This window comes from Notothenia rossii, assembly GCF_949606895.1.
Source record: "Notothenia rossii genome assembly, chromosome: 6".
Taxonomy (NCBI): Eukaryota; Metazoa; Chordata; class Actinopteri; order Perciformes; family Nototheniidae; genus Notothenia; species Notothenia rossii.
In genome coordinates this window covers 9,043,834-9,065,550 of record NC_136909.1, presented here as the reverse complement: position 1 = coordinate 9,065,550, position 21,717 = coordinate 9,043,834, and the positions used below count along the sequence as shown (strand labels likewise).

Genomic DNA, 21,717 nt, shown 5'->3' with positions numbered 1-21,717 from the left:
AACATGATCGCTGGTAGCCACAGAAGCCGTAACACAGTTTAACCTGGGTGGATCACAGTTTACCCTGGGCGGATCGCAGTTTACCTGAGCGGATCACAGTTTACCACAGCTGAAGACTTCTCCACGCTGCTTTCAAACTGTGAGTTAACAACGTACGCTTCACTTGGAGGCTGTCTGAAGGTGTTCACAGGTCTCAGATGGACTTGGTATCACATTAACAACGAGGTTCAGTGATAAGTCTGGCAACAATAGCTGGTTTAAATGATTTTTTCGAGCTCGCAATGTTTTGAACAGACATTCCCAGTCACCTCGTTAGTCTTTTTGTAGCCCTCGCTGTACACGTCCCTATATCGCCATCGTAACCACAACCTCACACACTGGTACAGAATGTGCATCAAAGTCTTCCTACCGAGACAAATATAACAAAAGATGTATGTAAACGACAGAAGAAGCGATCGAAATGTGTATTTGAGTCGAAGGCCACGCCCCCCACCTCTGCCTCCCGTAAACCAGTTGATCTAAGAACCAGTTAATCCGGAACACCAGACTCTGAGGAACAAATTCGTAGTGGCCAAACGGCGGTACTACAATTTCCGTATCAGTCCGTGAAGTCACTAGGCCCAGAAATACTTTTTCCCTTTGACTAACATGGGGAAAGAAACGTCTGTAAATCAGCGGATATTTAAAAAAAAAAAACTAAATAAACTACCCAGTATGAACTATTTTATAGCCCTTATTGGAATCATTTGGTCCTTAAAGTTGTAAAATGAACTAAAAGCCGAGTCTAGATTTATTTTTTCTCTCCATTCATTCTACTGAGGCAAGAGTGGGAGCTCGGGTAGCGGGGCTTAATGTCCCCTCCTCGACTCCTATCCTCGACTCCTCTCCTCTAGACTTGGTGCCGCCCACAGGAGATGCGAGCGGAGGACTGAGGAGGGGAACAGAGTATGAAACGCCATTTAAGCCAAAATTAAATAAATACATAAATAATTAAATAAATACATATATATATATATATATATATATAAATATGCCTATGAAATAAATTCTGAAATAAATAAATGAGGCAATACATATGTATACATGTACATTTAAATACACATTTATTTATTTCATTGGACTTTTATTTCATAATGACACATTTATTTATTTCAAGAGACTTTTATTTCATAATGACACATTTATTTATTTCAAGAGACTTGTATTTCATAATGACACATTTATTTATTTTAAGAGACCCGTATATCATAATGACATATTTATTTATTTCAGATGACTTGTATTCCTACGGAGTCCCTAAAGGGACATGGAAAAAAAAAAAAAGGAGGAGGAGAAAAAAAATAAAGTCAGGAAAACGGATTCGTTTCTCGTGCGCACGAGAAAGGAATCCGTTTTCCTGACTTTATTTTTTTCGAGAAAGTTACCGATGCACCAAGGAGGAATTGGAACACACATTAGACAACCATTTCATTGCAGACTGTTATGTTTACGTGGGGAAATGACAGAGCATACATTATTTGAGATAGACTATATTTTGAAGTCAGACTTAATTTTATGGACATTTCGGCCAGGGGTGTAGAGCTCTTGGTTTAAGCACCGGATTGGCAAAACAGGAGATTCTGTAAACCAGTCTGCTTTGATCTATGAATTAATGTCCGTGACTCGCAGAGTACCTGCTTCCCCCGCAGCTGTTTTATAGGGAAACAAACACTCAGAACACACACACAGAGCACAAGATGGCGTCTATCAACTTCCGGCGGCTGGGTGTGGGCCCGAGTACTTCCGGTCTTCGGTGTGGAGTTGTTTGGGGAGTTAGCGATATACATACGATAGAGAGAGAGAGAGATAGATAGAGATAGAGAGATAGATAGATAGCAAGATACATAGCACACAGATAGCATACAGGTAGCGATAGATAGCATAGATCAGTGGATCAGTAAAGATTTTTTTTTATTTTTTTTTATTCAAAGGTGGGGTAGGTAATTTTGGAGAAACCAGCTCGAGTGAGCTAGAATTTGAAAATACACAACCGGAAAAAATATGCCACTTCCTTACAGAGCCTTCCACAGATGACATTTTTTTTAAAGGATTTTTTGTCAAAGCACTTCAGATATTCATTGCTATCGGGATGTTAAGAGCATTCCATGGAATATAACAAAAGTGTATCTCGAGCCGGTTTCTCAAACGTACCTACCCCACCTTTAACCTTTACACATAACACAGACATATAAAATAAAGGAAACAGAACTAAGTAAACAAAAAGACGAAAAGCAGTCACTACATTGTGCACATTTGGGACATTAAGGTACACTATTATTACTGCAAGAGCAGCTGATGGTAAGGACCTCAGACAACTTCAATTTAAAACAGGCCATAGGGACAAGTGCGATCAGTTTGAGGCTTGATTGAATAACATTAATTACAAAATAAATTATACTATCAAAATACTACAACGAATGAAAATAAGCTTGAGATAATTGAAACTGTGGTTTAAATTAGTTCTAATAGGCTATTGCTGTTTTTAGATTTAGAAACGAAAACATTTATTTTATTTTATTTCTGGCGTTGCTAATTACGACCTTACTACCCGCTAACGTTGCAAGCAAGCTAAAGAAAGAAGAAAGCTGAATGATGTTAAAAACGTGGCTCAAAACGGGAGGTATTCGGAAGAGAGGTACAGAGGAGAATATTACCAGCAAAAGTGAACAAGTGAATGAGGAGGAGGACAGTCATCAACCGAGCACAAGCGCAGGCTCCGCAAGCAACGCAAAAGTGATATGCACAGCCGCTGTGATGGAGGAGAGAAGTGACTCAGGAAGAAGGCATTTGCTCAAATAATGGAGAGAAGGCTGTGACCGAGGTCAAACACTGAAAAAGCACACACTTGTCCTTAATTGTTGTCTTTTTTCTTATCTCTTTTCTTTTTTACTTTGCCACCACAGAAATGGCAATAGCAAACATCCGCAGACTGAAGATGAGCTATTAGCCCTTAGGCTCATCTGCTCCTGGAGGCTTTCATTATTATTGTGGAACTGAATTCCCAATAGGACATTTTCTGTTACGATGTAGGTTGTTGCAGGAGGCCTACATTCACACTTTGGTATAGGTCCAGGAAATGACATGTGTGTATAGTTGACATTTGTTGTGTGAGAATAAGTTATTATTTTGTTCTTTATATTCTCATTTGTGGTGAGTGTGAGAGAGAGTGAGAGAGAAAAAAAAAATACATTTGCCTCCGAGTCCTGCATGGACTGTATTTTAACATTGGTGATATGGTGGTACTTGGAGAGCCAACTATTTTCTCAGGTAGTACTTGGTGTAAAAAGGTTGAGAACCACTGGCATAGATGATGAGCGGTAAAGAAAAGCAATTGGCCTTCCAGCGGGTAAGAAAGTCGGCACTACATTGCTGTGTGCCCCTTTGTACAAATAAGTCCCGTTATAATCGGGAGATAAGTTTCCATTCATTTCCTATTGATGCTGAGGTAAAGGCTCAGTGGCTGATCAAGGTCCGTAGGGACAATTTCAGCCCCACAACAAATACCCGTGTGTGTAGTAGGCATTTTCGACCAGGAGACTCATTGGTCACAGCTGGAGGACTGAACAGAGTAAAGAAAGGAGCTACACCTGTTCTCTTTGCTTGAAATAACTACGAGCTACCTACACCAAGACGTAATGTTTGGGAGCATCGGCCGAGGGCAGAGAGTCCCACCCCGGACTTGACAGCTGAGTACGAGGTGGAAACACTTGCACCGACGGATCATGACTACTCTGTAAATCCAGCGACGGCAGTGATGGCAAATCAGGGGGCCGACGAGAACGAAGCCTTGAAAATCCAGGTTAGGGAGCTCCAACACCAGCTCGAAGTGTTACAACTGAGATCTCGTTTCGGGATACAACGCCTGGCAGGGTCGGACGAGGACATTCGTTTCTACACCAGGTTTGTTTATAAGGCTATCAGGATGTTGTTATGGCAACTAGTTTGATAAACACTTTTCATTTGGGGAAGCTAATTTAAGAAACAAAACTATGTCTAACATGAACAATATTACATTCTTAGATTTGCCACATACAAGCATTTCCTCGCCTTTTGGAAATTGGTGGAGCCTGCAGCCAACACCAAGATGGTGCGGATCACCAACGTCAAGGCATCCTCTGCCAGCAGCTCGGATTCCTCTCAACCATCAACAACGGTAAGCAGCATACAAGCATGGATGTATATTAATAATAATGCACGCTGCGCACTATACCACCGTTTAACAAGTGCATCACATCACTCACAAAACACACACACACACACACACACACACACACACACACACACACACACACACACACACACACACACACACACACACACACACACACACACACACACAGAACAACACAAACCCCAGGAAAATGTGTTACAACTGTACCCGGTCTCCCCTATGACAGTATCTACAGTATGCTAACACTTATTTGTTTTCAAAGAAACTTCCACCCATAGATGAGCTGCTGCTGTTCCTCATGCACCTGTCAGTGGGCCTACATCTGAGGGATCTAGCAGAACGGTTTGGCATTCACCGCACCACAGTCAGCAGAATTATTTCCACCTGGACACACTTCCTCTACCAACTGCTTGGAAGCAAACGTCTGTGGATCCCACGCGAAGTTGTCAAAGCTCACCTTCCACCAGAGTTTTCAGCTTTCCCTGACACACAAGTAGTGCTTGACTGCACTGAAGTATTCTGCCAGACTCCATCATCTCTCCTGCTGCAGAGTGAGGTGTTTTCTGCATACAAGTCGCATGCTACATTCAAGGCCATAATCGGCATGGCACCACATGGTGCCATTACATTTGTGTCTGGCCTGTATGCAGGATCTATGAGTGACCGGGAGATCTTCAAGCTGTCTGGCATCGTGAGCCTGCTCACACCAGACATGGCGATAATGGTCGACAAAGGGTTCCTTGTGGACAATCTGGTTGAGTGTAAAGTGTACCGGCCTGCTTTTCTGCACAAAAAAAACCAAATGAGCAGGGAGGATGTCAGGCAGACTCAATCCATTGCACGTCTGAGGGTCCATGTGGAGAGGTGCATCAGAAGAGTCAAAGAGAACAAACTATTTGACAAAGTCATACCACTGTCTGTTTGTGGAAGCATTGAGGAGCTCTTCAATGTGGCTTGCTTCCTGGTCAACTACCAGAACGGACCGCTGGTAAAAGCATGGGCAAGCCTGGGCAGCAATTAGTGATGGGAATTATGGCTCTTTGAAGGGAAAATAAGCGAAATAATCACCAGGATAATGATTGACTGTATTGCCAGACTTAATGTCAATAATCTTCTTTGTAAACATGACACAAGGTGGCGCCATATCCATGTCAGTGAATGTACTACTTTGAATTTACCCTCTGTATGTGTTAAGTAAATAAAGTTGTCTTGCTTTGAATGAAATTCACGCAACTCTTTATATTAGATACTGTGTTTTTCAGTGGCGATGGAGATTATTTGTTGACCCTGCTTTAAAGGATAGTTTGCCTTTACAAATGGTGCGCTTTATCACTGCCTGGGTTTTGGTTGAAGTGCATCCAAATGCTGCTGCGTTTGGCTCATTTTCCATTTTCAAAAGAATCGGCTAATGAATATAACTAATATGTATATATATTATATATAACTAATGAATTATAACCTCAAAACAAATGCACACAACAATAACATAGGACAATACATAATATAATAAATCCACAATATGATAACATATGATGTAGTGTGGTACACTAATGTTTCATTTCATTTCAAACCTTTATTTATTCAGATTGGTCCCTTGAGATCATAGATCTCTTTTACAAGGGAGACCTGCAGCAATTTAAGTTCCACATGAAACATAAAACAACATAAAAACAAACAATAGAGGATATCATATATATATATATATATATATATATATCATATAACTATATCGCTATCCGTATGCTGTATCTTGCTATCTATCTATCTCTCTCTCTCTCTCTCTCTCTCTCTCTCTCTCTCTCTCTCTCTCTCTCTCTCTCTCTCTCTCTCTCTCTCTCTCTCTCTATCTATCTATCGTATGTATATCGCTAACTCCCCAAACAACTCCACACCGAAGACCGGAAGTACTCGGGCCCACACCCAGCCGCCGGAAGTTGATAGACGCCATCTTGTGCAACTAGCCTATGGGCAGTAGCGGTCGATGCGGCATCTACTCTTTATATGTCTATGTAAGAACTGGCTGCGTATCACTTCGGTTAAATGGAATCCTTGCGTCCCTAACTTGCGTTGTTTCCCTGCATCTAGTCCATCCCACCAGGGAAGCATGGTATGAAGGTAGATATGGTGCAAAATGCGAGAGCGTGTAAAACTTGATGTGAGCACTTGCAGAAAAGAAATCTGAGTTTGTGTGAATACATTTACACTTGTATAAAATATCCACGTAACTTTGAACCAAATGTGAAGTCAAAGAAGAACAAAAAAAGTTTTGTAGCTTGTAGAAAAAAAATGAACTTAGTGATGAAATGTTCACTTGCAGAAAATACATATTTTTAAAATATATTTTCCATAACAACTGCAACTTGGTTATTACAACCTCTCAAATCAGTCATTACGACTTGACGAATCTGCTCTGTGGCAGTATAAATCGACAAATCTGCGGTCTTGACTTTTGCTACACTTCTTGAAATATAGTTTGTGTATCCAGCATTTTCCAATCCAGTTGGTGGCGGTAATAAACCTACAAGTTGGTTTGCCAACCGCCAGTAAACACCAAAGAAGAAGAAGAAGAAGTCTCGTCGCTACAGTTCTCTCTCTCTTTCTGTGTGTTCCTGAGAAAGTGTGTGTGAGCTCCAGCACTACTGATCCATCATCTGTGTGTCTGCATAAACCTCTGAATGGACTCTGTGCTCTTTTTTCTGGAGCGTTTACCACGGTCGATAGGAGCTAGCTTAGCATGCTAGCTGGAAACACCTTAGCAACACTAGTCAGATCGAGAGTTTGATTGGGAGAGAAACGGTGTGTTTAACGGAGTTTGCAGGAAAACGTGATCTAGTAAACATGAGTAAAGTCCAAATGCTGCTGTCGTTGAAGAAGCAGCGACTCACTGCTGCTGCTGAAGATATATTTGCTCTGTTTGAAAAAACTGTAGCAGAGCACGATGAGGAGCTGTCTCGTTCAAAAGAGGAGAACGAGAGACTCCAGAAACTACTAGACGCTGTTTTACAGCCTCAGCTTCGGATACAAAGAGCAGGTCTGTTCCCTTTACTCTTAATCAACACTTTAAATCAGGGGTATCCAAAGTGCGGCCAAATGCGGCCCGCTGGCCATTTTGAATCGACCCTCAGCTAATTCAAAAAGTATAATGAAATGTGGCCCACAAATGAAACTTGTGCTTTTCTTATATTGTAACCTACCCCTTAAATATATATGTACAGATATATTACACAGTAGTATTCATGTGTTTATAAGTAGTGATGTTACGTATTGCGCCGAGGCTTCGGAGCGTGTGTCTGTCGAGTAATCCCTGAAGCTTTTTGTGAATCTTGTATCGAGGCTTGTATCGTTTTGGGCCAGTGACGTCACCGATGACAAACGAAGCCTCGCTGCCTGTCAATACCACGTGACTGCTTCACAAAGTGCTTCAGATCGGTTGAACCACAACGCTCATACCCATGGATGTATAATAAGAACCATATTACCCCTCCTGTACCCGGGCCCGGTGACACGATGGAATTAAGAGAGCTCAGACCCTCACTTATATAGAGGTCGGAACATGTCATAAGTACAAATAAATAAAAGCATGAATAAATGTAGGAATGAAAACATGAATAAATACAGGAATAAATAGTATCCAGTATCTTCAGGTAGATCCAGTGTGTGGGCTGTGGCTCAGCTCGAAAGCAGACGACTCTCAACCGCAGGTCCCTGGTTCAACGACTGTTCAAGTCGTCTTTTATTTTTGTTTATAAAAGCTACAGCTAAATGAGATAATGTAGTTACTAAATGTATTCTTTTATATAGTTTAGCCTTTCTCAGGCTACAACATGGTTACGTTTACGAATATTATTAATGAATACAAATCCCTCTTTGCAATGTTTACCAGCCTCCTTAGGCTTTCCAATCACAATCATTAAACTGGAATAAAAACAATATTGTTAACATGAAAATATGATTTTATGTTCGTTGTTTAGAGTTATTCTAAGGCTTTACTCGTTGGGAACTCGGTATGAGATGGAGCACTCTGTTGAGATGTCCAATCTGCCTGTTCGACACACTTTGACCAACAGGGGGTTTGTGTTCAAATGAAGCACATGATGAAGCCTCATGAGATGTACCCTTTTTCCGAACCAATTGGCTGGAAAGCTTCAAAGCCTTATAAGGCTTCATCTCGCCATCACTATTAATAAGCCCACTTTTAAAATAAATTCAGTTAATTCATGTTGATAAAATGTTCTAACAAATCTTAGTTGATACAAAAAAGCCTAAGAACTTATTTACATAACAAGCTTGAAATAGACCCTTCATATTTCATGTTATTATAATCACTGAGACTTCTTTTTTACTGCGGTCAAGCCAGTATCCACTTCGGAAAACACAGTGAAGCCAGCCCGCCAGTTGTATTGCGGTGCGCGAATCCTATGCATTACGGTAGAGGCCTGGAAAAACTGCCTTCTTAATAAACCCTTCTCTTGCGTTTCGGGTCAAAAGTGACTTTTTTATCATAAATATTGTGTTTTTCATCCAATTGCCTCAAGACCTTATGTTATCCTCCACACTAGACCTCTGAACATATACACTTGATGATCATCACTTGCATTGATTTTTTAGTGATTTATTCAACAGTGAAACGCCTGTGATGTTTTCGGTCAGAATTGACCGCCATAGAGAGGCGAAGTCCCTCCCCATCCGGGGGACCTCCGTGGGACCTTATTTCGGAAAAATTATTTATTGAAGTCAATGGAGAGAGAAAGATTATCTTTCGATCCCGTTTGAATTGTGCCATGAATTACACATATGATGTTTGTTAATTTAAAAGATAATTTTGCAAGTCAAAAAAATTCAAATGTGTCGTAAAGCTGTGAAGTGCCACATTTTTTTGTGTGAACCGCTCTATGAACTACATCTCTGGTCTCGCACACGTCACCAACACCAAGATGGCATTCACGTCGGCACATTTCAAGTCTGGGCATGTTGAGAGCTGTACATACACTAGGGCTGTCACGAAAACAATTTTTCGGGCTCCGGATATTCGGTAGCAATCAGCAGTGAATATTCAAATATTTGGCCCGCGCGGGGGGATGGGGTGCGGTGCGGGGGGCGTAGTAATCAGCAGCGAACCGCTTCAACACGTGTATATCGGTGTATTCACGGCATTCATTTTGTTATTCTACAGTATTGTTGTTTTTTATAGTTATTTGTTAATGTATAGAACCCAATTTGTGTTCTTTGAAATTGAAAAGGATATCGCATTGTGTTTGCTACTGCCGTTGCAGTTGTATATGTTTTAAGTGTAATTTGGCTTCGCTTCCTATTTATGGACATGCTTTTATTTTGAAGGAGAGTTAGTGCTGTTGACAGGAAGTTGTTGTTGCTATGGAAGCAACGTAACGGAGATTAACGGAGAAAAGTAATATCTACATATAAAGACGGAGAAAGTAAACGATAACGTTTATGGTTAAGTGTTAGCACCCCCCGAAGAGGCACAAGCTCTTACGTTGATATTGGAGATTTCAATACATTAAAAAAAAAAAAAAACGAATATCCGAATAACGAAATTGAAACCCGAATAGTACTCCAATGAATGGATATTCGGATATTCGGATACAGCCCTAACATACACAAAAGGGGAGTTAGTCGGTTCCGTAAGAGCCAGCATGCGGGACCGGCTTTACAGGGTTTCGGTGAGTAACGCGAGTGTAATGTGTAACGTTAATGTCACTTACGCGACTCTGGGATTTGTAGTCTTTCTAGTTGCGTATTTTTCATAGTCTTATATTTCAACAGTTTTACGACAAACTGTGACTTTTTTTATATGGAAATGATGTTTTAAGATTGACAAACATAATATGTGTAATTCGTGGCACAATTCAAACGGGATCGAAAGATAATTGTGGCGGTTCAATCCCCAGTTACGTTTGAGTCGCCGAGAGGCTAAACTTGGCTATAAACTGTGACGCGTTTTCGAAAAGAAAGTCGATATTGAAGCAATAGTTTTAAGGATATTTAATAAACAAAATCAAAACATAGTAACTATGGACAAAACGGTCAACAGAAAAAATGACAGCACAAGCTCACCCTCTGTCATCCCACTCGACATGAAACAGGTGACTTAAATAGACAAACCATACCCATGTGACAATTACCGGAAGTGGTCAACAAACAAATACAAGTGACGTAAACAAATAATAATAATAATAATACAAATAATGAACTAAGTAGTATTATGGGACCTACAATACCGGCCCCTAATTATCATTTCACAAAATTATAATTACACTATAATAAATGACAATAAACACAATATACGTCCAGATCTCTTTCTTGAATTATTTTTGTTCAGAGTTCACATATTGCAGTCTTTTTGGAAAAGTGATCTTTACCCACTAATCAGTATCAGTAAAAATGCTTAGTGTGGTGGTTTGTGTGTGTGCAGGGGGCAGGGGGCAGGAGAGAAAAAAATAAAATAAAAAAGACAAAAAATAGTCTGTTTAGACTTGGAAAAATTCCTCTGCATCCTGAAGAAGGCTAACTTCGTTAATTGGTCTGCTCAAGAAAGCAGTCTTGATCCGAAGCATACGTACGAGTCCCTTTTCTTCTTGTTTGCCACCATGTTCTCCATCCGAGGGATCTCAATCCTCTTTTCCTGCGTGGATTTTTGGACTCTTTAATCGTTGGCTTCTCGTTATCTCAACGTTTCTGTTTAGTCACCAGACATTCCTGTTTTTTCTTATTTGCATGATCGTGTTTTCCACTGTCAGTTTTACTGTCTGCGAGTTTGCCCCTGGATTTACTTCAGCATTTTACTAGTTCTTGAAACGTTACAGTACGTGTAACAGTCTTAGGTCTTCCCATTCCTCGAGTTTTAGCTTGCAATTTAATATTTTGTAGTTCCTCTTTGACAACATATTTTTCTGCTTCCATTCCTGGTGCTTTTTGAGTGTTAATCTGGATTTCAAGAGCCTTATACGCTTCTTCTTCTTGTGAAAGTTCACATTTCAAGTTTGACATTTGACTCATTAATCCGTGTACCTTCAGCGGTTGACTGGCAATTTGTTTTTCAAGCTGCCCTCTCTCTTTAGCTTCCCTCTTCTTTCTCTTCTTATGTTCCTTCATAGATGTAGCTTCCTTCCTCACCTCCATTCGTTTGTTCCTCCTCTATTTCTCCACCTTTCTCTTGCTCGGGCTCACTGTCTTCACTGTCAATGGGAGCACGGATAATTCTCTTGCTATTCTGGCCCCCTTTCTCTTTCCTATCAGCCTTCTTTTGTGCCTTTTCAGTGTCCATCTCCTCTCCGTTAAAAGCAGATAAGACCAGCGCTTCGGCCATTTTTACACTTGATGAAGTTTTGTCCCGAGTATCATCAGGACATCCTCCTAATGGTCCTTTAACTGTCCAACCGAGCATGGTTTTTACAGCATAAGGTCCATCCCCCACACTCCTGATTACATCAATTGGTTAAAGGGCTTTTGGAACATTTTGAACCAATCAGCAACTCAATTTCAGCATCAATTTCAGGTAGACAAACATCCCTCAAATGCAACCATTGATTGATGTCGGTTTGACGTGGGATGTTTCCTTTGTGCACGGGCATAGTCTTCTGAGTGTATATGCCGGGAGATCACAAAAGTTGCTGTTATGCAGTCCAGCAACCTCTAGGCCTGACACAATGCTGGTTTCAACAACCTTGACCCTTAGTTCTCAGCAGAATGTTTGACCTTCTTCCTTGGAGGTTAAGTTTGTTCATAAGGCCTAATGTGCAAAACGAAGCAGTACTGCCTGGGTCAAGAAATGCATAGGTATGCACTGTTGTGTTCCCCTTTTTGGCTTTAACTTGGACTGGTACTATGGAGAGTTTGCAACCATCTTCACCGGCCCCAGTAAGGCCACCTGTCTGAATTGAGGCTTCAGCACTGTTTGCAGATGCTTCTTCCATTTCCTCCTGCTCATTTTCCATTTCCTTCCTTTGTTGGTAGATGTGCAACATTCTGGGATGATTTAGATTGCATATGTTGCACCTCATTCGTTTCCTGCAGTCTCTACTTATGTGTCCTTTACACAGGCAGCCAAAACAAATACCATTTTCTTTAAGAAATGTGATTTCTTTCATGATGTGTCCTCCTTCCTAACTGTGGACACATCTCCAGAGCATGTTCACATCTACAATACAAGCAGTTTTCTACAGTGCTTCCGTCATATTTATTTTCTGTAACTTCCACATTGGTTGCAAAGATGCTTCCACTTGGATGAGGCTGTGGCCTTCTTATGTCTTTGCTTACGGGAGGGGGATCTTTAATGTCCCCAAATATGGGATCTGTAGCAATTTGTACTTGCCTTTCAAGGAATTCCACAATACGCTTGAAGGCAGCTCTTTGGTGGTGTTTTTCCTGGATGTCACATGCTACAGTTCTCCATAAATCCCTCAGCCTATATGGAAGTTTCTTTAAAATGGCTAGCATGTTTGCTGGAATGTTGAGCTCAAACATGTAGTTCACATCTTCCATCGCATTGCAACATCCTCTAAGGTAGACCGTGTATGCCTGTAGAGCCCTTAGGCGCATTCATACCGCAGTACTTTTCCCACAAAGGTTCATGAGAACTTAGTTCATGAGAACTCTTTAGTTCTCATGAACTAAGTACAGATCGCGTTCACACCGGAATAAGTCCCTGGGGGAGGATTAGGCAAATGAAGCCGCTGACGTCACTTCTCTCTCCGTTTGTGCGCTGGGCTAATGCTAATGCTAATAATGCTAATGCGAAGATAATAAAATGGCGGCTTCACAACATTTTTGGGGAGTTTTACGGGCGTGGTTTGCAATCCGCCCAGCCAATCAGACATAGGAACCTTTTTCTCCCACAAAAGTACCTGCTCTCTAGCAGGGACTAAAAAGGGGGTAAAAAGGTTCTCATTAACTAATTTTAGTTCCGGCTCTTTTTGGTGTGAACGCGACATTTCGGAACTATATCGGAACTAAAGTGGGAAAAGTACTGCGGTGTGAACGTGCCTATGGTGTCCTCAGCCCTTATTAATGGCCATGAAAGAGCCCTTTCCATGTATGCTGTAGCAATGTTATGTTCATTGCCAAAGTTCTGTTGTAGTAACCATTTGGCCTTACTGAATCCACTGTCTGAGGCTATATGTTGGCAACTCCGTACAAGGTCTCTGGGCAGTCCTGTTGTATATTGCTCCAGGTAGTAGAGGCAGTCTCTGGGGTTATTGTTTTTGCTTTCAATATTGAATTCGAAAGATCTCACAAATGTTTGGTACTGAAGTGGGCCACCATTAAACACTGGAATTTCTTTCTTGGGCATGGATGATAGACACTGTTGCTGGATTAATAAAGCGGTTATTTCATTTTGTTTTTTCATGACTGAAAATATATTGCACTTGTCACTGTTGCTTGTGGCAGTTACTGGATCTGGAGACACTACATGTAGATGTTCATCTAGATTCCTGATCCCTGCATTGGGTGTTAGGGGAGCTGTATCAATGTTAGTGACAGCTCTGTCTGTGGTGGTTATGATTGGTTGTTTTAATGGTACAAACTGTATTTCCCTTTGTCAAAATATGACTACATGCCATTGGATGATATAGAACAATTAGCTGATCCCCTGGGGGCTGCTAACACTTTCATTTTTGCAATGGTGGCAGTAATGTTTCCTTCTAATTCCATTTGCTCCTTTTTCCTCCTCAATTCCTGCTTTTTCCTCCTCAATCCCTGCTCCTGTGCTTCCAGGACATGTTTGTCCTTTAGGAGTTAGAGAGAGAGAGAGAGAGCTCAAACTTTGTTGATTTTGGCATTATAGCTGAAAAACTTGTCGGGGGCTCGTCCACTTTTCTTTTAACTGCCGGTTGTGTTAAAAATGTGTCAATTTTATTTATTTTACGAGCAAACAATGTTTGTTTACAACTTCTTTCCAAGCTTCACGCCCCCCTCCCCCTGCAATAGCGCTGCGCCCCCCCGGGGCCCCCCCAGGTTGGGAACCACTGGTCTAGCTGCATCCCCTCTCGCAGCTGTGTGTCTGTGTATTCAGTAGGATGTCTATATACATGTTTATATATAATACATATAATGGCACTTCTAGCGGTAAACACTTAAGAAAGAACATGTCAAGCTATTTGCTGTATCAGAAACAATGAGCAGCGTGTTTTGGGAGTAATATGGTCTGTGTTTACATTAGCAAGCATGCTAACACTCAGAGCTAACACTGTACTGGAGAGAATATGTGTAACGTAATGTCCTTGCGGTAAACCCTGCGAGAGAGAAAGGTTTGAGCTCCATGCTGTTTCAGAAATAATGCTTGAAGTGGTTTGGAACATAATATGGCATTTAATCACGGCAGCGTTTAGCTGAGTTTCTCCGTGTAGAAAACTCTTAGCAGGGGAAAGCTGCGTGATGCTCCCATTTTAATGGTGATTAGATTTTTAAATGCTAACACTTAACAGTTTTTTCTGACTGTGTTGCCTGTTTACTGCAGACGTCCAGCTGCTGGTGGTGGTTAAAGAAGAGCTTCTCCCTGACCAGCAGGAGTGGAGCACCAGTCTGGAACAGGAGGACCCAGAGCCCCCCCCACACATTAAGCAGCAACAGGAGGAACTCAGGATCAGTCAGGAGAGAGAGCAGCTTCAGGAGCTGGAGGAGGCTGATATCACCAAGTTCACTTTCACTCCTGACCCTGTGAAGAGTGAAGATGATAAAGAGAAACCTCAGTCCTCACAGCCTCATCAAAGACAAACTGAACACATGGAAACAGAAGCTGATGGAGATGACTGTCGAGGACCAGAACCAGCAAGGAACTCAGATCCAGAGAGCAGTTTACAATCAAAGACTGAGGACGACACTGGAGACTCTTCTGAACGTGACACTGGAGACTCTTCTGAACCTGACACTGAACACAGTGATGATTGGAAGAAGACCAGAGAACCTGTGTCAGGCTCAAACTCACGGAAAAATAGACAAGAATCTGTCAGTGATTCAAGCCGTAGTGCTGTAAAGAAACAATTTGGCTGCTCCGTGTGTACGAAATATTTTAAATATAGAAGAAATGTTCAGCGACACATGAGAATTCACACAGGAGAGAAACCAATAGACTGCTCGGTTTGTACCAAATCTTTTGCATTGAGTGAAAGTTTAGAAAAACACATGAGAAGCCACACAGGAGAGAAACCATACAGATGCTCAGTCTGTAAGAAATCTTTTGCATCGAGAAGAAATGTAAATCGACACATGAGAATCCACACAGGAGAGAAACCCTTTAGCTGCTCAGTTTGTAAGAAACCTTTTTCAGAGAGGGCAAGTTTAAAAAAACACATGAGAGTCCACACAGGAGAGAAACCATTCACCTGCTCAGTCTGTAAGAAATCTTTTGCAACGAGAACACATGTAAATCAACACATGAGAATCCACACAGGAGAGAAACCCTTTAGCTGCTCTATTTGTAAGAAAGCTTTTTCAACAAGGGGAAGTTTAAAGTCACACATGAGAGTCCACACAGGAGAGGAAATATACAGCTGCAATGTTTGTGACAGAAGATTTAAATGGCATAGTGATTTCAAAAGACACAAGTGTGTTAGTCGTCAGTCCTCACAGCCTAATGAAATTCAAACTGAGGATAACGGAGAGGCAGATCCTCCAATCAGCAGCTCAGCTGAACAGATAGAAACAGAAGCTGTGGGAGAGGACAATGAATAAGTCTTATGACAGTTCTCCTCAAGACCAAGTTCCCGTGTCCTGCATTTCACCTACTGATCCCCTACTGCTCATTTAAGGTGGACTGACCTTTACAATGGACCAGCTAGTCTTAGTGTCTTAAAGGTCCCCTGTTATACTGTTTTTCATCAATATATTTTAGGTATCAAATATATTCAAAACATGTCTCTGAAGTGTTTGGCTTCAAATACCAAACAGATCATTGCAGCATCCCATAAACCCCTCTGTTTCCGCCCTGTTTCAAAAGTGCTGATTCTCTGTCTGTTACTTTAGATGAAAATAAGGAGCCACTCCCCATGCCCCTCTGAGAGATATTTGGTTAAAAAGAACACAATGGTGCTCTAGGAGGAGATTTAGGTGAAAAGGTGGGCGGGTGTTATCTTGGTTGGTGATTGGCTAATGGTTACACAAACCAACAAATCGTTATGACATCATAAAGTGGCCAAAATCTGATCAGTTCATTTTCAGACAGGTTTTTATATAAATTAATCGGGAAAAAAAGTGAGCAAATACTTTTTCCTGAAACTTTCAGAATCTCTTTACACAGAGGGGACACATGTTTATGTATAAAATACATGAAAAGTGCATTTTGCATGATCGGCCCCCTTTTAATGCAGCCCTGGTTTGCATAAATGTACCTGTTATCTGATTGTTTTTGCTTCTGTAACTGTAAGGGAATACATTGCCTATTTTGTATCCTAATTACCCAATGCCGTTAGATGTAATACGTTACTCCCTAAGCCTGATTTCCCCCGCGAATAATCACAAATGTTCATTTCTTTGACCCCTTGACTCGACTATTTGTTGTTTAATAATCGTTACATCTCCTCAGGACCAAGTTCCCGCGTCCTGCCTTTCACCTGCTTCTCATTTAAGGTGGACCGACCTTTACAATGGTCCAGCTAGTCTTAGTTTCTTAATGCAAACGTTTTGTAAAGTGATGCTAGACCAAAAACGTGCTTTTGGATTGTGTGCTCTCTGCAGGATGGTGTCTGTACTCAAAAATTGTTTATGAAATGAGAGCTTCACTCTGTTCTTGTTGTCCAAACAACGCCAACAGAGCGATATGTCTTCTTTCCAGACGATTGCATAAATGTTGCATCATTCAGTTCAACTGTCATCCACATATTATAATTCAAAACAGCAATGTGTTAAGATATGGCTAGTAATTCACTATTTCAACAGAATGTGGAGAGGTTACAGTCTTGAGGCCATGTCCAATATGTTTATTTTTTGCTTGATTAAACCTACTGAAATGAGCATTCAATGACTAAATTATTCTTAATTACTGTCATTACATCATGGGTTTGCATTGCAATATTAGAATGCATAAAACCCAACTTTATTTGTTCTAAGTTGCGGGTGTTCATTATTTAGAAGTCCGCTGTGTTTCATCCAAGCTTCTACTTTGTGCTCCGATAATGCTGAAAGTATCTGTTGTGTGCTTTACCTGCTCCAGTAACAAAAGTGTAATTCACTGGACAGAGACAATAAATAGTGGATGGATGCAGACAAGAACCAGAAGATAGTCCGTATAGACCCTTCAGGTTTTGAAAATTATCAGGGATAGAGCTAGATAAAACCTGAATAGAGCTAGAAGATAGCCAGTACAAAGCCAATAAAGATCCAGTAGAAAGAAAGGAAGGAGCCAAAAGAGTTTGTGTTTTGTATCTTTTAATATTCTTCTCTTAAGATATTGCAATGTCCTATCTCAACATGTATCCTGTTATTCCAATTAAAAAACCTTACATTTTTGCTGCCAATTATTGAGATTGTTTCACAGCTTTTTTCTTAAAATATTTAGACTTTTTTTCTTTTCATATACATCACATAGGATGAACAGCACGATCCACTCAAAATGCATGCAAACATCTGGCTTTATACTCCTACAGTTGTATTGTTCTGGATTCATAGTGAAGTTTATTAGATGTTCTACACTGTTATTGTTATGTATTTAATATAAAGTGAAAGTCATAACATAAAAGGGACTCACTTAAGGAAAAAGGTTCTGAACCTTTGAGATTTCTTCATTTTCACATAAACATGATAACATATTTAAAGTTATAGACCAGATGGTATCGACTGCTGCACACATTTAACGCTTTCCATTTAAAAAAATTATTTCGCCTTTTATACCACACTGCAAGTCTGACATTTATTAATGAGACGATTGGAAGTTAGACTGCAGTTTTAAACACTTATAAAGACAGCTCAAGTCTTTCACAGCTAGAAATATTTCTCTGTGTCACCTTGTCTATTATCTTGCATTTATTTTTCACAGCCAGAAATATTCAAGCAGAAAAATCAATGCCTGTTAAATCAAAGGGAAAGCAATCATCTAAGACAACATTTGTGAAGCGGATAAGATCAACTCAGCATACAAGACACATCAATCCTGTGATTTTTGGTGATAATCCAGGCTCTATGTTCACATAGAGAAGGATATTACAGTGTTTGAGGGCCTATGTCGGTTAAAAGCCAGAGGAAGGGTGTATTAGTCTGGGAAATAACTCATAAAGTTGTAAATTAACAAGAAAGAAACTGTGATACCTTTAAAAAAATAAGTGTTTGAAGCAAATTTTCCCCCAGCTCTCCTACGTGATGTCCGGCTGGCGTTACTTCGTCTGCCTGTCGGAGTTCAACAACGACTCCAACCGGTTCCAGGTGGACTGCGAGCCGTCGGAGCTTTTCCAGCTGCAAGACTACGCCCTGCCCTCCGTCCTGGATTCCTTCACCTGATGGGTAACACTCTCCTGACCTTCATCTGTCCTTCCTGTTTTCTGGCATCACAAGTCATATAAACATTCATGTAACTATGAAACAGTAAAATCACACAAAAAACCAGAGGGATCCATAATATTTATAGAATAATGTATTTGTGTACCAACCTTTCAAACACTTTGGCAGTGGACAATACCAAACTGATATAATACAGCATCTCTGTAAAGCTAAAGAAAAATATAGACGTTTTTTTCTTAACAGGTCTAACATTACACATTGCAAACTCAAAGCTTATTACATTTATGTTACCAAGTCTGTAGTTTCAGCTAGTTTTAATTGTGTCAGCTATGTTATTTAGTTTTTATCCTGTGTAACTTATTAAGTAATGTTAAAATATATCTAGATGTTGTTTCTAGAGTATATTAACAGAACCGAAGTCCCGTTTAACACCAGGTTTTTATCATACGTTTCAACCTCATCATATTTTTCTCAGCCAGGTGGCACGTCCTATTTTAGCCAAATAACTAGTGACTAGTTTAGTTTCATTGAACTGCTGGTCTCTGATTCAGTCTGACACATGTTCCTTGTCTCCGCAGACCACGGTGTATGGGCTCAGAACAGTCTCATAATACACACATGCACACATGATCCGCAAAAGGATTCACACTTGTATTTCCGGATCCACTCAGTGTTTCCCCTAGGTTTACTGCCTTGGTAGGGTGCCCCGATTTTTATTTTTTTTATTTTGAATTTTTGTTATTCTCTGGAGCAGAGAGAGGAGCTGTGGATTATTGTTATTGACATCGTACAGTAACAAAGTATTTGTACATTAAAAAGTGATAAAGTACAGTGTTACACTGTACTGTATTACTTTTATTCAAACTGTATTCCCTTCTTATCATGTAGCCTACACTTCTTCCTTTCATTGATACATTTAAATCACCTTCTTATCGTGTCCACAAGGCAGTCAGTTACAGGGCTTGGTTAGATGTGGTTCAGCCACAGCTGAACACATTGCTGTCCCTTCTCATTAAACTCTGCCAAGTCCGATGTTGTGCAGGGTTGCTCCAGCAGGGGGCATATCAGGAGGTGTTGCATGGTTTGTGGTTCAATGCCGCAGTCACACACAACGTCCCCATCATTTAGGTATCCCCATTTGGCGAGAGTGGCTTTTGCACGTCCAACACCGGATCTTATTCTGTTTAAGCATTTCCACACTGCGTAGTTGGTGTCTGCTCCAGGGGGCAGTGCCTCGCTCGCCTTTAGCTCCATTGTTGTTGCTGATGGGAGGTTGTCAAGTCTTTCTTCCCACCGAGTGACTCTTTCACTGCTTGTGCTCGGTATTCCGAGGGTTGGGACGCTCTTCAGGAAACTTTTCCTGGATTTAAGGCGGCTTTTGGCTGGCACATGGCCAAAGAGAGGATGTCTTTGGTCAGTAGACTGTTGTTGGCGCTCTTTCTTGCTTGCTGCATTTCGTCGTATCTCTGGTGGGGCTATGCCTGCCAGGATGTACAGACGGTCTGTAGGTGTTGATTTCAGGCAGCCTGTGATAATGCGGCAGCTAGCATTGAGGGCGAGATCCAGCTTCTTAGCATGGGCAGCTCGTTCCCATACTGGGCAGGCATACTCGGCAGCTGAGTAGCAGAGGGCTAGTGCGGTTGACTTCAGAGTCTGTGGGTTTGTACCCCAGGTCGTGCCGGTGAGCTTGCGGATGATGTTATTCCTCGCACTCACTTTGCACTTGCTCTTCTCAGTGTGGGTCTTAAAAGAGAGGCATCTGTCCATGGTTATCCCTAGGTAGACTGGGTGCTCACAGTGTTCAAGGGAGGTTCCTGACCAGCTGACCTTCAGTTGGCGCTTGGCTTCACGGTTTCTCAGGTGTAAGGCACACACCTGTGTCTTAGATGGGTTTGCACGTAGGTGGTTCTCTTCATAGTAAGGTGTTAGCTCTGCCAGAGCGTTAGAGAGTCTGTCTTCCACAATTTTGAAATCAGTGGCTTGTGCACCTATGCCAAGATCGTCTGCATAGATGAAGCGGTGGGTGTCTACACTTTTTGGTTGGTCGTTGGTGTAGATGTTAAACATTTAAATCACCTGACTACAGCATATAACATACCTGCTGCAACCCTGTGCTGTCTGCTTGTCATACATTGCCGATGACGACACACAAATGGGCAGACTGCAGAGCTCGGGGCAATAATGCAGATTTGTTTGACTTTTTTACACTTTGTTGTTCTCCTCCTTTCTTCCACTCTTGTCTCTGATTGTGAGTGTGTGCATTCGTGTGTGTGTGTGTGGGGGGGGATGGCGGATTGCCCATTGGATAAATAACATAGGCGTTTAGTTTATTTAAGAGCACATGTTCAATGTGAAAAGTGACCGTAGATAGATTACTTCAGTTGCAATTTGGTGCTATATATATATTTAAAAAAAACAACAACAAAAAAACACCTTGAATTTCAGGCGGGGCGCAGGGCTCCGTTGGCAAGGCGCACAACCCTGTCTCCTAAAAATTACGTTCCCACAGAACTAAACTGCATTCTCATTTACGTTTAACGTATTTTCTCCCACGTGACGTTTGTTATGAACGTATCTCAAATACGTTTATTTTCTACATATCTTTGCCGTTTATTGTCTTGCTTATAATGAGGATAATAGTTGTTTATAAATATCATTTTAGAGCACACATTTGAAATCGACAATCGGGCTCGATATATGGTTAAATTAAAATCAGTAGGCGAGGCTGTAATTTCGCCAGCTGTTACTCTCATGAACGAGGCAGAAAATAATAGTTTTAACATACCAAAAAGCTGCTGTGTCGTTTATTGAACCTCAAACATGAAAACAAATCCAGAGTTACGTGTTTCTGTACTTCCTAAGAAGAAAGGACAGAAGATCTCTTTTTTTTGCCGTCTGTGAGGAAAATAAATGGTGCTTAGAGCCTCAAAATACTGAAATCTGTATTTTTAAAATCGTTTTTTTCCTTCTAATTTGTTATTCTTTTCAAAATAACACACTGTTATTTACTCAACAATAACACACAATTATCCTTGTTTTTATTTATTCGTTTAATGGAG

The 21,717-nt window shown here is 40.9% G+C and overlaps 2 protein-coding genes across 2 annotated transcripts; both read left to right on the top strand.

Moving 5' to 3' along the window:
- Positions 1–2,107: 2,107 nt before the first annotated feature.
- Positions 2,108–5,364, top strand: LOC307044169 (uncharacterized protein). The gene is made up of 3 exons (XM_079689244.1): positions 2,108–3,939; positions 4,060–4,192; positions 4,473–5,364. The coding sequence occupies exons 1-3, from the start codon at positions 3,794–3,796 to the stop codon at positions 5,229–5,231; spliced, it is 1,038 nt and encodes a 345-aa protein (XP_079545370.1). The 5' UTR covers positions 2,108–3,793; the 3' UTR covers positions 5,232–5,364.
- Positions 5,365–6,777: 1,413 nt separating this feature from the next.
- On the top strand, positions 6,778–19,076 carry LOC307045011 (uncharacterized protein). The gene is made up of 2 exons (XM_079690470.1): positions 6,778–7,241; positions 14,688–19,076. The coding sequence occupies exons 1-2, from the start codon at positions 7,049–7,051 to the stop codon at positions 15,899–15,901; spliced, it is 1,407 nt and encodes a 468-aa protein (XP_079546596.1). The 5' UTR covers positions 6,778–7,048; the 3' UTR covers positions 15,902–19,076.
- The last annotated feature ends 2,641 nt before the right edge of the window (positions 19,077–21,717 follow it).

Excerpts from the sequence above, each read along its gene's own strand:
- LOC307044169 (XM_079689244.1), top strand. The coding sequence starts at position 3,794 with ATGGCAAATCAGGGGGCCGACGAGAACGAAGCCTTGAAAATCCAGGTT. Across the intron at positions 3,940-4,059 it reads GACATTCGTTTCTACACCAG|ATTTGCCACATACAAGCATT; the intron begins GTTTGTTTATAA and ends TTACATTCTTAG. Across the intron at positions 4,193-4,472 it reads CCTCTCAACCATCAACAACG|AAACTTCCACCCATAGATGA; the intron begins GTAAGCAGCATA and ends TTGTTTTCAAAG.
- LOC307045011 (XM_079690470.1), top strand. The coding sequence starts at position 7,049 with ATGAGTAAAGTCCAAATGCTGCTGTCGTTGAAGAAGCAGCGACTCACT. Across the intron at positions 7,242-14,687 it reads GCTTCGGATACAAAGAGCAG|ACGTCCAGCTGCTGGTGGTG; the intron begins GTCTGTTCCCTT and ends TGTTTACTGCAG.